Below are 15,363 nucleotides of genomic sequence, written 5' to 3'. Positions count from 1 at the left end.
ATCTTTCAACCCTTTTCTTAAATCTGGCATTGGTGGGTGCCACATGGGTTCACAGTTTGCCACTTGTCAAGCCATGTGTCATTGTCATGAGTGCACTGTTAGGGATATTTTTTTTTTTTTATTATCTCATTTGTATATGATGGGCTTTTATAAGGAGGTCCGTGGCTGGGCTCCTAGCCCATTCAGAACACTACCTCAAAACCATTTCCATATTCAAACCCCTACAACTTCCTACATTTCTCAAAAACATTTCCTCTGACTCAACTCTTGCTCCCTCCCTTTCCATTATGTTCAGTATTTTCTTTCAATATAACACAAATACAAATTGTTTAATCTAGTGAACCCAATTTTGCTCTTCTGATTCTTCGACGATATAATTAAATATCCGGTTATTGAGTTCATTTCAAACCTGCTTGCCAATCATGTGTTATTAATGGAGATGAAGAATTCTTTCTGATTGTTGCATGAAAGAAATAATAGATTATTTGCCCATATGAGTGGAAGAGGAGGAGCAACATTCTCAACTCAAATGGACTTCTAGGGCCATAATTAATTTAGGCAAGACTGAAACTTGATGGATGTGAATCCAAAAATATATGACTCAATTGGCCTCAAGACAAAAAAAAATGGGTCAAAGTCAGTTCTTTCATGGGCTCGATCATTGCCGATGACCTTTATGGGCCTTTAAAATATAATGGGCCTATATGGGCCAAGGTGAGCTTAATCACAAAAGATTCGGAGACTCAAATAGACAAATTTATCAAAGTGGTCTCAACCAATTAGGCTTGAGCCAAATGAGGTATCTTTTAGGCTTTAACATAGAGATTGGGCGTAGGTTTTGGGTTGATTTGTAAGCAATAGTGGTGGAACCTTTTCTCACCTTTTTTTCTTTTTTTTTCTTACCCAAGGAAAGGAAATGAATTGGGTATTGGGCCAACTAGTCCTAAGACTATCAGTACGTAAAATATGTATAATTAATTAATTGGGCCTTAAAGTAGAGTTATATGGGCTTTAAATATAGGTGGAAGTGGGTTGGAGCAAGAAGCCCACCACAGTAAACCATCTAGAGGTAGAGGCTCGGATGAGTTAGGGTTATGTTGGGGTTAAGGTGGGGGGCTCTAAAGGTATAAGTCTACAATCCATGGTGATTGGTGATGGAGAGATTTTGTTCAACCAAACAACTCTTGCTCTAGGGAAAGCTAGGAAATTCGAAGAGATCAGCCAGAGATGTAGGATTAAGGTGATTGTTGATGGGTGAATATGATCATTGGTTCAAGTAAAAAAATATGGCGTGTGTCTGCAAAATAAGTAAAAAAGAAGAAATGGTGTATCTTTGGCTTGCTGATCACTCTTTGGACGCCTCAAATGTTTGATGAAATATCCCTAAGAGATTAGTAGATAACAAGGAGGTTGACATGAATGGATCTTTGTGTTTTTGAACGATATCCATGGATCATATATAGAGTGGTTGATGAAAAAAAATAATGAGATAACAAGTTTTAGATTGAAACATGGTTAGGTTTAAAGAAGAAAGAGGACTTTTACCAGGTGTAGGATCATGGCTAGTTAGATTGCAAGATCGCAATCAACTATGGCTCCGATATATAACTAAAATATTAGAGGTAAATAATTGTGCTTGAAATGAACTCAATAAACAAATATTTGATCTCCAGTTGATCTTTACTAGTACAATGAGACAAGTTTGAGTTGAAAAGTCAAATATGATAAATATTATCACAAGTCCTCAAAATCAAGTTAGTTAATTTTTGAAATTATTTAAGAGTCGTGTTGGAGTAACATTGAAATGTATATCGTGGGGGACATTTCTGACGTGAGTGTATGTCAAAACTATAGATGCTTTTCATTGAGACACGAGTGAGATTTCGATGCAACAATCTATGGTTCTGACACATATCCAGGTCAGAAATGTCTCCCACGATGTACATTTTAATGTTACTTCAGCATCATCCATTATTTAATTCATATTATTAAAATATCTCAAGTTAAAATATAAAAAAAACAAAACCATTCAACTACCTACTACCCAACTTTTCTTCTCTATTGAAATCTTAAAAGCAAACACTTTCAAGCCAAATCTACTTCTTCTTACTATTAAAATCTTATTTCTTCATTGTTTTCATTTAAAATTTATTTTAATATATTAGGTATTCTAAAAAAAACATAATTTATGTTTTTCATTATTCCTCCTCTAAAAAAAAATTATTTCAAGTTTTTTTGGGTGAATTTTGCAGGCATTGTTCTCTAGAAATCCTAAAATGATCAGATTAAGGTATGGATTTAAGCAAAATACTAACATATTTATTCATTTTTCTTATTTAAATAGATTTTAAAATAGTATTATTTTATTTTATTTTTTAGGATTCGTGAGATGTTGAAAGAATCGATCGTAGTCTCTCAATAGACTTTAAAAAAATCAAGATTAAGGTATGTTCTTAGATATAGTCTAAATGGTAAAAATTCTGAATTATTTATTTATTTGTATTGAAATGATTAGAAAGAAGATATGATTCGATTATTTTTTATCTGTTTCGGGTACTCTTAGATTTGTATTTATATAATTAGAAAAATTATAAACTTTTTTACATATTTTATTTTATTTTTATATTATTATATTAATTGTGTTGAAATGATTAGAAAAAAAAAAATACTTTTGATTATGACATCGTAGTGGAGCTACTTTATTGTAGCGATTGCATGTCAAACCTGAACTTAATAGGGTATAACTTTTGATTCAAGTGCTCATTTCACTATTATTATATATGATTTCGTGGTAGCTTATGAAAATTTATCCCACTAGTCCCCTACACTATTATGGTGATTTATATACTATCGAAGTCATGCCAAACTTGAACGTAAAAAGGGCCCAACTTTTTATCCTAGCATCTATTCGGTTATTATTATAATCGCCAGGCCTAGTATGACATCGAATCTGAGGTACTCAACTTAGTTTTAATGTTTTCATTCAAGAAGAAACAATGTTTTACTATTGTAGAAGACTAGGAAAATGATGAGGAGGAAACATTGTCAAAAACATATTTTCTTTGGTTCAAGCAATTGCTTTTGGGGGATGACAAAATTGACTAATTTTTTGATGAATGAGTGATCGCTATATTATTGATGTCATGCGAAACATAAATTTTAATAGGCAAAACTTTTTATCTAATTATATGTTTGGTCATTATTATATATGCTTTTAAGGTACCTCGCAAAGATCTATTCATCTACACTATCATAAAGATAGTTATATCACCATAGCAGCAATCATTACAATATGAAGTAATCACTTAGATTACTACTTTCGTGGTTGAAAAACCAGTACTTAACAATATTGGAGAAGAAAAGGATTGATTTTTTTTCTTCAATCAGTTGCTTTTGAGATTATGACGAAACGTCTGATTTTCAATGAATGTAGTAGGAAGTTTATTTAATAATAAAGCTTAATAAAAGCAATGGATCCAAGATTTTTTTGCTTCCACAAGGATTCTTACTCAATTTTTAGTATTTCAGCTTGACTTTTTGGTGTTGTACTTGATGTACAGCATTTCAATTTTTATGTAACAAGCTCATCATAATCATGTAAGAGAATATGATGCATGGGATGCATTGTATCATTTTCAATGTATCTCATCACAAAAGGAAGGTGGTGATCGACAATGATATATGTAGCATACCAATTAAGGTATTTTTTTTATTATGAACTATTAATAAATTAGAATATTTATATTAGGATATTTCCATATCCTGGTTGATGTAATCTTTACAAATACCCTATTAGGGTTCATGTATGAATTATCAAAGAATTTTTAATAAAATTATTTCTTTTACATAAACCCAAATAGGGTATTTATAGAGATTACATGAATTGAGATATGAAAATATCTTAATATAGATATTTTAATTTATTAATACTTTCAAATGTAGAATATCCTAATTAATATTGCTACATATATCATTCTCCATCTCTATCTTCCTTTTTTGATAATATGCATTGATAATGATACCAATGGATCGGGTTGGGTTGTGATCGTGTCATGTTGAGATAAGGTTATTATGAAAATTTACCAAACCCAACCCATTTAATAATTGTGTCAAAAACTTAAATCCAAGCTCAACCCATTTATAAATAGGTATACCTGACCCAACCCATATATAAATTATCTAATAAAATTCTAATCTTTATTAGCAAAAATAAGTTCTATTTCCATTACAAAAAAAAAAAAAAAAAAAAACCATTATAAAGTCACACAATCGTAAACCAAGTTCAATGGTAAAAGTTAACTTTCTTTTGATTTTTTTTCAAAGTTCATAGAATTTTGTCCTTTTCAACCTATGACATCAAATCATGTTTTTGGATGTCATAAGGTGATGTGGTCAGAAAATTTTCCTTATTTAGTAAGGTAAGTATTTTCAATAGTATTATTATTATTATTGGTTAAACAAAGTGTATTTCATTATCACATGAGATATGCTAGCTTTACTAAGTCAGATCTTAAATCTTCATGTGGGTCATTTTGCCCATATTAAGATTCAAACACTACACACCTCTAGATTTTAATGAAAAAATAAAGTAAAAAATTATAAATATAAATAAAGAAATTAGTAAGAAAATTATTTTCCCAAACTAAAGCTTAATCATTTATTATTTTAAAAATATCTTAAAATACCCTTTATATTTTATAAAATTTGAAAAAAATAAAAAATTGTATAATGAAAAACTTCTAGGAAATTCTAGAAAAAAAATGAGCGGTTTAAAAAAATTCTTAAATAATAGTTGTTATATTTAAAATTATTTAATGACATAATAACTAAATGTGTAAAAACGGGCTAACCAGGTTCACCCCTAGAACCTAGATCTGACCCATTTAATAATAATGTTAGATGGGTTGACACTATTATGACCCAAACTCAATTAGGCCTGGTCCAAACCCACCAACTTCGTGTGGTTTTCGAGTCATGTTGAGATTGCCACCCCTCGTCACATTTCTAACTAACACAAGTTATACGTTCACCGTGAAGTGAGTCCATGCAAACTTTAATTTGCAAGAAATAGGTTATTATGTATTTCTTTGAGTTCGATGTAGATGTAATCTCATAAATAATATATAAATTCCTATTATTATCACTTGTTGAATCACAATGAGTTCTCTAAAATTACTCTCATATTTTCTTAAACACAAGTAAACAAGTGCTAACGACATGAAAATCATGCATAAACATATGAACTATAATCCTACAACGACATAATTTGATCCATATGTATCAATTTGTATTAAAGTTGTCGAAGGGACCAAACCTAAATAGATGGGCCGTCCCTTTTGGCAGTCTATAAACCCCTTTCAAACCTGAATTGACTAAGACCTACACCAGGCCTTGTACATATTAGAACCCAAGTTTTAATAACCTCTTTATCATTAGGATTTCACTTGTTTGGTTACTTTAGGGCTTTGATTTTTCTTTGAAAAGAATGGGGAGTACAATTTAATAGCACACATGCAGAATCAACTACAGAATCCTATCCTAGGATCATTGGTTCTCCAAATCTCAGTCTTAATAGAAAATCTTCAGCTGACGTCAATTCTAAAAGATAAGGATCTACTCCTCCTTTATTTTAGGAATACCAATATTTTAGGAGTTGACAAATCAATGTAAATCTGTACCAGATCTGCAACAAATTTGTTTTGTATGTTTATATATTTATTGTTTTTCTAATCACTTTGTGTGTAGTGATAGAGTCCTTTTATGGTATCAGAGTTTGTGATTGAGATAAAAACATGGTCTCAAGAGCGACCTACACATTTCGTGAGTTACATAACTTGACAACTTGGGCTAGAATACTTTCTGTCAGCGTGGCATTGATCCAGCTTAGAAGAAATTGATCTTGATTTTGCCAAGCAAAGTAAGCATCATTGACTTGATGAGGTTGCAATCCTCTATCTATAGTTGTCAAGGTAAACTTGGGAGGACACGATGTTGTGTTATCAATAAAGCCGACAAGATCATTGCTCTTCAAAATCGGCAAAATTGTGATTTTCACAAAAGATAGTTGTTTTGATCAAGTTTTATGCTAATAAGATGAGAGATATTCGACATTTGGAAAAGAGATGAATGATCCTTGGTAGGAGGAGATATAGTGACGGAAGAAAAGACATCCACATGTAGAGTTCTATTAATGAAGATGGATCAAGAAACGTATCAAATGTTTGTTGCTTTAATACTTGTTATCCTCTTGCCCTCATTGCCTATTCTCTACCTGTTGAACCTTCTAATTATACCCAAGCATCAAAGGTGGTTGCTCAAGAGATTGATGCGCTTATCAAAATGGGTACTTGGTCTTAAGTTCCACTCATGTCTAAACAAAATGTTGTTGGGTTTACAAGATAAAGTAAAAATCAGATGGTACTGTTGACCGCTATAAGACAATATTGGTTGCACAAGGTTATCACCAACAACCTGGTATTGATTACACCGAAACCTTTATTCATGTAGTTAAGCCTACTATAACATGGTTGGTTTATCTGTAGCTGTCCACTTTAATTGGCCTCTCAAGCAACTTGATGTTTCAAATGCATTTTTGCATAGTGCATTAAATGAGAAAGTTTAGATAACTCAGCCACAGGGTTTTGTGGATTTTCAACATCCTAATTATGTTTGTTGACTTCATAAGGCCATATATGGGCTCAAACAAGCACCACGTGCTTGGTTTATGCACCTAACTCGATTTCTTGAAGAACTTCATTTTGGGGGTTCTTCTACTAATACTTCTCTGTTTATACACAAATTTGATGACAACATTACCATTCTTTTGATATACGTAAATGATATATATGACCATTACAGGAAGTTGTACAAAGATAATTGCCCATCTTATTTCTCAAATGAAGACTACTTTTGCTATAAAAGATTTTGGTGATCTCCCTTACTTCTTGGGTATAGAAGTTTCTAGATCATCTAATTCCTTGTTTCTTTGCCAACACAAATATGTTATTGATATTCTTCATCGCTCTTGTATGGATGGTGCTAAACCCATTAAATCTCAAGTGCTTATTGGTCAAAAATTGTCCAAATATGATGGTATTCTGTTATCAGACGGTTCCAAATATCGAAGCATTATCGGGAGTCTTCAATATCTCACTTTAACACATCAGATCTTGCCTTCTTTGTCAACCAAGTTTGCCAATTCTTGCATTCTCCTACGAGTTCTCATTGGCAAGCCGTGAAACAAATTCTTCATTATTTCAAGGGGACTCTTGACTCTGGTATTACTTTTATGCTAGGGACTTCTCCATTATCTCTTCAAGCCTTTTGTGACGCAGATTGGGCAGGTAGCCCAGGTGATCGATGCTCTACAACCAGTTATTACTTATTCTTTGGTTCTAATATCATCTCATGGAGTGCCAAAAAGCAACCTATTATTTCACATTCCTCCACTGAGTCTGAATACAAAGTTGTTGCACGCACCGCTGTTGAATTATCTTGGGTCCAATCTCTTCTTAAGGATGTACATGTTTATTCATTAGCCCATCATCTCGTTTGATGTGATAATGTAGGGGCTATCTCTCTTGCTGCAAATCCGGTCTTTCATGCAAGAACTAAACACATGGAAGTTGATTATCACTTTGTTTGAGAAAGAGTTCTCAAACATCTTTTGAATGTTCGTTACATTTCTACTGTTGACAACTTGGTCGATGTGTTCACTAAGGGCTTATCATCATCTAGACTTCATCTTCTTCGGAACAAGTTGACTGTTGATCTTCCCCTTATCAACTTGAGGGGGCATAATAGCACACTTGCAGAATCAACTACAGAATCCTATCCTAGGATCATTGGTTTTCCATATCTCAGTCTTAATAGAAAATATTCAGTTGACGTCAATCCTAAAGGATAAGGATCTGCTCTTCCTTTATTTCAGGAATACCAATATTTTAGGAGTTGACAAATCAATGTTAATCTGTAATAGATGTGCAATAAATTTATTTTGTATCTCTATATATTTGTTGATCTCTAGTCACTTTTTGTGTAGTGATAGTCCTTTTACAATTAATGTAAGCTGATTTGTGAACTATAAGAAAAAAAGGGTGATTTATACAACACTCACATTTTAGTGAATATATTTGGGACATATGCCCATGTTTTCAAATTAAACTGATGATATTTCCTCGTTAGACCTTGATCTTCTTTTATGGACTAATGAAATTAAATGATAAAAATGTCCTCATCTTCAACCTCTAATAAAAAAAAGCCTTGATTTTTCTCCTAAAAATTTATCGTCTTGATCTTATGATAAATTATTTTTATTCTATTCAATTCATCATTTTCAACCTCACTTTAACACCTTGTAGAAAACACTTTATTTTCTACCCAAAATTTCATCATTTCATCCTCTATTTCACTCCTTATATTATTCTTGAAGTTTGAAGGTTAAAGTAAATACAATGTGAAGGTCAAAGAAAAAGATAAAACAAATTAATCAAGAGGTTTGAGAAAATGAGGATTTTTTGGTTGTAGGTTGAAGACAAGGGTGTTTAAGTCATTTTATTAGTACTGTCCTCATCTTTGACCTCTAAAAAACAATCCTTGATTTTTTCTCTTAAAAATTTATCATCTTCAACTTCTATAGTAAATTATTTTTATACTATTTAATTCATCATTTTCAATCTCACTTTAACACCTTGTGGAAAACACTTTATTTTTCCACCCAGAATTTTAGTATCTATTTCACTTCTTGAAACATCCAATATATATTATTCTTGAAGTTTGAAGGTTAAAGTAAATACAATGTTAAGGTCAAAGATAAAAGATAAAACAAATTAATCAAGAGGTTTGAGAAAACTCGAGGATATGTTGGTTGTAGGTTGAGACAAGGGCATTTGAGTCATTTTATTAGTACATAACCCAAATTGAATGAATAAGATGTCCTCATCTTCGACCTCTTACAAAATATCCATGATTTTTTTCTCCTAAAAATTTAACATCTTCAACTTTTATAATAAATTATTTTTATACTATTTAATTTATCATTTTTAACCTCACTTTAACACCTGGTAGAAAACACTTTATTTTTCTACCCAAATTTTCGACATCTATTTCACCTCTTGAATCATCAAATATATCTTGTTCTTGAAGTTTGAAGGTTCAAGTAAGTATAACGTTAAAGTGAAAGGAAAAGTAAAAACAATTTGATTGAGAGGTTTGAGAAAAATCAAGGATTTTTTGGCTGCAGGTTGAAGACTAGGATGTTTGAGTCATTTTATTAGTACATACCTCAAATATATTTCAAATCTTACATCATCAAATTGGCAATCCAACACTACTGCCTTCTATATTTCATGGAAAAACTTACATTCAATAACTAAAAAAACATTTTTTTTGCTTGATCCAAGGTGTTGAAAATGGAGGGCTATTAAACTCTAAAATGTAATTAAAATTTTACTATGAAAATACCACTTTTCTATATATATTTTTTATAGAGATTTACAGCACAGACCTATTTCTCACATTTTTAGAGAATTTCTATAGCAGACCAACTTTTACTTATAAGGCATGCAAGCAACTTATGAATTTAAAAATGATTGGTATATTTTAAGTAAAAGTTGGTGTGCCAATAGAAATTCTCAATTTTTTTTTACAATTTTTTTTTTTTTTTTTACTTTATTACGTTTTTATTACTCAACAAACCTTTGAGTGAGACTCATATCTTTTAAGAAGATCACAGGCCTCTAATACCATTAGTTCTATAAATTAATACTTGTTATATCATCTCTCGACATCTATTATCTCAGAAAACATGGAGAGGATATAATATAATGGGTATTTGATTAAAAAAATAATGATATTATAAGTATTTAATCATTTACAATGACGTGGGTCTCATTCTAAATTTTGTTAAAAAGGAAACAAACTTTCCTTCAAATAGGATCTGTGGGATGTTGTAGCTTCGAGTAGGCAAGAAAGATTCAGAAAAAAGTAGCTAGCTTTACTAGATAATCCCCCACAAAACATTTTTTAACATGCAATGGGGGAGAATCTTCGGAATGGAAACATGGACAAGTTTCCTAATTGATCTGCCACTGAATTTCCTTCGCGCCAAATGTGTTGAACCGTCCACCTAGATCCAGCCAGCAAGCTTCTAATCTTCACCCCCAATGCTCCAAGGCTCCCCCACCTTAAAGACCTTTGACAACTAGCCCCAAGTCGATCTCAATAACCAGATTAATGTCCTTCAGCTCAAATGCTTTAATAGCCTCAAATAAGCTTCTACATTCTGCAGAGTATAATAGGTTCTTCACTAATCGGTGTTAAATGAGAAAATGCCACTTTTCGTAGGTATTATCCACGTTCAAGCAAACCGACGTCAAGTCTATTTTATATATTTAATACATTTAAAAATGGATTGAGAGAATTAACGGTTGTGTTACAAAAAATGTCGTTGTTCCATTGGTATTATCGACACTTACAAACCGTCGTTAGTTTCATTTTAGATAGTTAATAAATTTAAAAAATATTGATAGAGGGATTATTGGTGATTTAACAACAAATGTCATTGTTTATTGGGAATTACCTACGGTTTTGAAGAATTGTCGTTAACCTTCCACCCTAAAAACACGCCATTTTTATAGTGTTTTCTAATTTCTTTAATTGGTTGTGATGCATTTTTGATTATGTATGTTTTGTCATACTTAATTGCCATGATCAAATATGAGTCGTGCTGGGGTGACACAAAGGTGACAAAAATGATGTGGTGGCACGCACATAATCGTAAATGCTTTTTTGTGAGATACGATTAAAAAGCATCTACGATTATGTGCGTGCCACCACATCATTTTTTTTTTCACTTTTGTGTCTCCGTTTGTGTCTTTCCAACATTTTCCTATCAATATTGGTTTATGGTAGACCCGACCCATTGCCACCTCTAGCGTTTTCCCTCACCCACACCCACACCCACACCCAGAATTTGAAAAACAAACTTTGCGATCCCACCACCTACAATTGCCGGTAAAGCAGCCTCTCGTCCAACCCTGAAGGGTTTTACTACCGGCTATTCAAGGTTCCTCGTTTACAACGCCTCTCACCACGTGGATCACACTTTTCATCTCTATAAATGCAGCCACTGGCCTTACTAGTAACGCACCAACTTTCGAGAGAGAGAGAGAGAGACGCAGAGCGAGCGAGCGAGAGAGAGAGAGAGAGAGAGAGAGAAAGAGAGCGATGGAACGTGGAGGCTTCCATGGCTACCAGAGGCTCCCTAAATCAAGCTCTGGTATTTTTATTGATTTTTTTTTTTAAAAGTAAAGAGGATAATTTATATATATGAAATCGTTAACCCTAGATCTTTCTTACGTTCTTTTTTTCTTTTTAGATCCAAATCCCTCTCTATGATTAGGGTTTTACCATATCTCATCTTTTGATTTCTTGCATGTAAGCACCATTTTAAGCTGAATCATCATCTCTTCGATTTCGTTTTAACGAAGATCGTTGATTCGATTTGCTGGACTTGGGCAGTTTTTTTTTTACTTGTTTTCTCTTGCATGCAAATCCTTTTTATTTCTCTCTGTCTCGTCTACAAATCACTCCATTACTTTTAAGCTCCATTTTAATTTAAAAATCTGAGGTTTTTCTTCTGTTTTAGCTTCTTAGGGTTTCTCTTATGCTCTCTTGTTTTCTTTCTCTATGTTTATATTAGAGATAGCTTTCTGAATCTGAACTAATCTGCTAAGTACAATGTATCAGATCAATCCAATATTTAGTTTATTTACTTATTTGTTTTTATTTATTGTATCTTATTTTAATGTCTTGGTTGTGTTGGTTAGATTTCTATGATCACAATATATTTACACGTGGCACACATGCAAAGAGTTTTTATTTTTATTTTTATTTTTTATAAATATTTTCCAGAAGAAATAGACGATATAGAGTTTCACTCTTTTATAGACCATTCGATGGATCTCCGTATGAGAATCCTTTCTTGTAGACATCGATATATCATCTATATAGTCTATAGTCTCTGGAATTTGACTCTGGTCAAGCTTCGTATGCGGAAAAGAAAAGCAGTCTACTTGTTATTGGACTTATTTGAGTTCTAATGGACACGTGGTGCTTAATAACCATATTTTTTTGTCTTTTTCTTCACACCTATGAGAAACTAAACCCAGTGTGGGGGCCAGAAAGGAGTCTTTGCTTTTAGGGCTTACGTGGATCATAATACACCTGATTTAAAATAAATCAATATGTACCCTTTGTTTTGAGAATGATGACATATACCTCCCTTGACCTAAATCTTCTTTGAGAGACTAGCTAAAACTAATTAACCTCTCGACAACAAAAAGATCCTACACTTTTCTTTCAAAGCCCGTTGTCTTCGAGTTTTTTTTTTTTTTTTTCAGTCCACCTTACTTCCAACCTCTAATTACCAAAAACCCCTGATTTTTCTTCTCCCAAAATCCTGTCCTAGTCATGGATGACGTTTGAAGATTGTTGGAAATAGAATCTTGATGTTAAAACTTGGAAGAAAAATTTATCCTAGACATTGAAGACGTAATTTTGGGAGAAAATCAAAGGTTTTGGGCATTTAAGTCATTTTCTCTGTGTTTGACTGTTTGGTAGGGCAGTTAATGGATTGAATCAGATCCAAAATCCAATCTGGTATGTCTGGGTCCAGATCAAGGATTTGGATTCCGATAACGACCCAATCCTATAGGAATTTGATTTGATAACTTATCGGATTGGTTTTCGATCAACCATGTCCCAATCCAATAACATGTATGAAAATATATATTTATATTATATAGTTTGTTTAGCATATGATATGTGTTATATCAAATCGGACTAGATTAGGATTGATCCCAATCAGATCAATAACAACCTATATAGCGTCCAAAGCTTTAAATGACAGATCCGATCGGACTTGGATCGATCTTCTCGACTAGTACAGACTTCATCCAATTCTTTCGCAACCCCACTAAACAATGACTCGCTCCGTGTCTGGGTTTATTATATTTTCTTATTTGATCATCAGTACCAATTTAGTACCGAATGGAACCAAATTGGATCCATTGACAGCTTATTGGGAAGGGTGTGTCATGCATTTGAGAACATGGGGGTATCTCAAATATTCTAAAAGAATCAGGGTTCTATATCTAAATTTATTTACTTATTTTTTGTGCATGCACCAACATTTAAGAAAGGTTTGAAATTTCTTTGCATGCGAAGCTCCCGCTCCTGATTCTCACGTAACACCTAGTTCTCTTGTACTCAATGAAATTACTAAAACACCCTCAGATCAGGCTTCATGTAAAAGAGCTTTTTTGGGGGTGATTTGTCATTATAAAGGTTGTATTACCAAATATCAGAAGGTCTTTTTATCTCATTATTATGACTAAGAAAACTTTCCTATGGAAGGATACCTACTGTTAAGAATTTGCAAAATAATTTTCGTGGAAATTTCTTCTCCTAAGGAAATATTTTTCCATCAAGGGGGGAATGCTAATTAGGAAGGGTAATTAAAAAAAAAAAAAAATCAAGCTGGGGTACTTGATCAAGATTGATTTCTTGCTCCTTCATGTTTTTTTTTTAACTTTTGGTAAAATTGTCTTGTGATCCATCATTGTTCACAATTTGAATCTTCTTCCTTTTGTTATGAAAATTTATCTTAATCTTAGGGATGATGCAATCAGAGACATCAAATAACCGCTCGACAAGTGATGACAACTCCGACTCAGCTTGCACTGTTCGTGAACAGGATCGCTTCATGCCGATCGCCAACGTAATTCGAATCATGCGCAGGATCCTTCCAACCCATGCCAAGATCTCCGATGATGCCAAGGAAACAATCCAAGAATGTGTATCTGAGTTCATCAGTTTCATCACTAGTGAGGCCAACGAACGGTGCCAGCGTGAGCAGCGCAAGACTATCACTGCTGAGGACGTTTTGTGGGCAATGGGTAAGCTTGGGTTCGATGAATACGTTGAACCCCTCAGCCTTTACCTGCATCGCTACCGTGAGTTTGAGGGTGAGCGTGGCTCAATCCGGGGGGACCCATTGGTGAAGCGGACTACCGAAATGGCCCCATTAGCTGCAGCGGCTTATGCACCTGCATTTCATGTGGCCCATCATCACCAAGGATTTTTTGTGGCACCACCGATGGGCGGATACCTGAGGGATGGGTCCACTGTGAACCCGGGCCAGGCAGCAATGGCTAACTTTGATCCTTATGCGGCGCACTATAAATGACAGATTGTTGAAGCCGGCCCATACTAGTTGCATACAATATGTAGCAATTAAGGTATGAACTATATGAGCCTATAGTATTAGGGATGGGTTTGGTTTTGAAGTGGTGTGCTTTGATTATGTTGTAATCAGATTTGGGTTTACTTTGTTCTGTACTTTGGGTTCTATGTTTTTAAACAAAATGGAGTTGGTGAGAGATCATATGGGGCTCTCTTGTTTTCTTTCCTTTTCTTATTTTTGGTTCATCTCAGTTCTATATCTGGGTCGGAGGTGCAAACTTAGCTAAGTTGGTAAGGCGCGGAGTCTTGATCCCACAACCTAGGTTCAAAACCTTTTAACCCACTTTCATGCTTAGCACTAAGCCCTTGTGCGTTCGTGTTGAAAGGAGAGATGGTTGGCATCTCCCTGACAGGGACAGGTACAACTTTGGAGCTAACCTATTACCACACATGGTTAAGGCTACCCACTACAGTGGATCCATAACCCAAATTTTTTTCAGGTCCCAATTAGCTTAGTTGGTAAAGTCTTTGGTTGATGATACGAGAAGCCTGGATTCAAATCTTGCCAACACCAAGTTATTTAACTCATTAAAAACAGGCTTATTGATGAAAAATAATATTTTGTCGAAAAAAAAAAAAAAAACCAAACGTGTTCCATAGCAGGGAGTATTTTTTGCTCAAAAATTCTCTCTCCTATCCGCATGTCCTTTGTCGAGGTAATTTAATTTTAAGATTTTAAATCTTAAAAAAGGTCATTGGGCCCACATGGATTTCCACGTTTAGAAACCTAGTCTATGTCCCAAGTATTTTTTATTTTTATGAGTGCGGATTATTTGCACCCAGGATGGAGGATTGAAGCCCTCCTCCCGCACCCCAAATACACGCCACGTAAGTCATAATCCAAGGAAATTTTTAAAAAGAGATATTTTAGATGCTAATTTCTTGAATTATGGCTTAAGGGGCATGTATTGGGATGTGGGAGGAGGGTTTCAATCCTCCACCTTGGGTGCATATGATCCAGACTCTTTTTTATTTATTACATAATTATTAATCATGGATGTCCTCAAAAACAAACATTGCAAATAAAGATTGGTGAATATTTTAATTAGAAGACAACGT

General features: G+C 33.6%; 1 protein-coding gene and 1 non-coding gene across 2 annotated transcripts; both read left to right on the top strand.

The window, feature by feature from the left end:
• The first annotated feature begins 11,122 nt into the window (after positions 1-11,122).
• On the top strand, positions 11,123-14,477 carry LOC147391826 (nuclear transcription factor Y subunit B-6-like). Its single transcript, XM_086417353.1, has 2 exons — positions 11,123-11,278; positions 13,677-14,477. The coding sequence occupies exons 1-2, from the start codon at positions 11,227-11,229 to the stop codon at positions 14,246-14,248; spliced, it is 624 nt and encodes a 207-aa protein (XP_086273479.1). The 5' UTR covers positions 11,123-11,226; the 3' UTR covers positions 14,249-14,477.
• Positions 14,478-14,620: 143 nt separating this feature from the next.
• Positions 14,621-14,740, top strand: LOC147391825 (U6atac minor spliceosomal RNA). Its single transcript, XR_015170369.1, has one exon. It is a non-coding gene; the product is annotated as a U6atac minor spliceosomal RNA (small nuclear RNA).
• Positions 14,741-15,363: the final 623 nt, after the last annotated feature.

This window comes from Akebia trifoliata, chromosome 11, assembly GCF_017979445.1.
Source record: "Akebia trifoliata isolate Shusen 1 chromosome 11, ASM1797944v1, whole genome shotgun sequence".
Taxonomy (NCBI): domain Eukaryota; kingdom Viridiplantae; phylum Streptophyta; class Magnoliopsida; order Ranunculales; family Lardizabalaceae; genus Akebia; species Akebia trifoliata.
Note: the sequence above shows the minus strand (reverse complement) of the source record. Positions and strands in the feature narration are given on the sequence as shown.

Excerpts from the sequence above, each read along its gene's own strand:
- LOC147391826 (XM_086417353.1), top strand. The coding sequence starts at position 11,227 with ATGGAACGTGGAGGCTTCCATGGCTACCAGAGGCTCCCTAAATCAAGC. Across the intron at positions 11,279-13,676 it reads GCTCCCTAAATCAAGCTCTG|GGATGATGCAATCAGAGACA; the intron begins GTATTTTTATTG and ends TCTTAATCTTAG.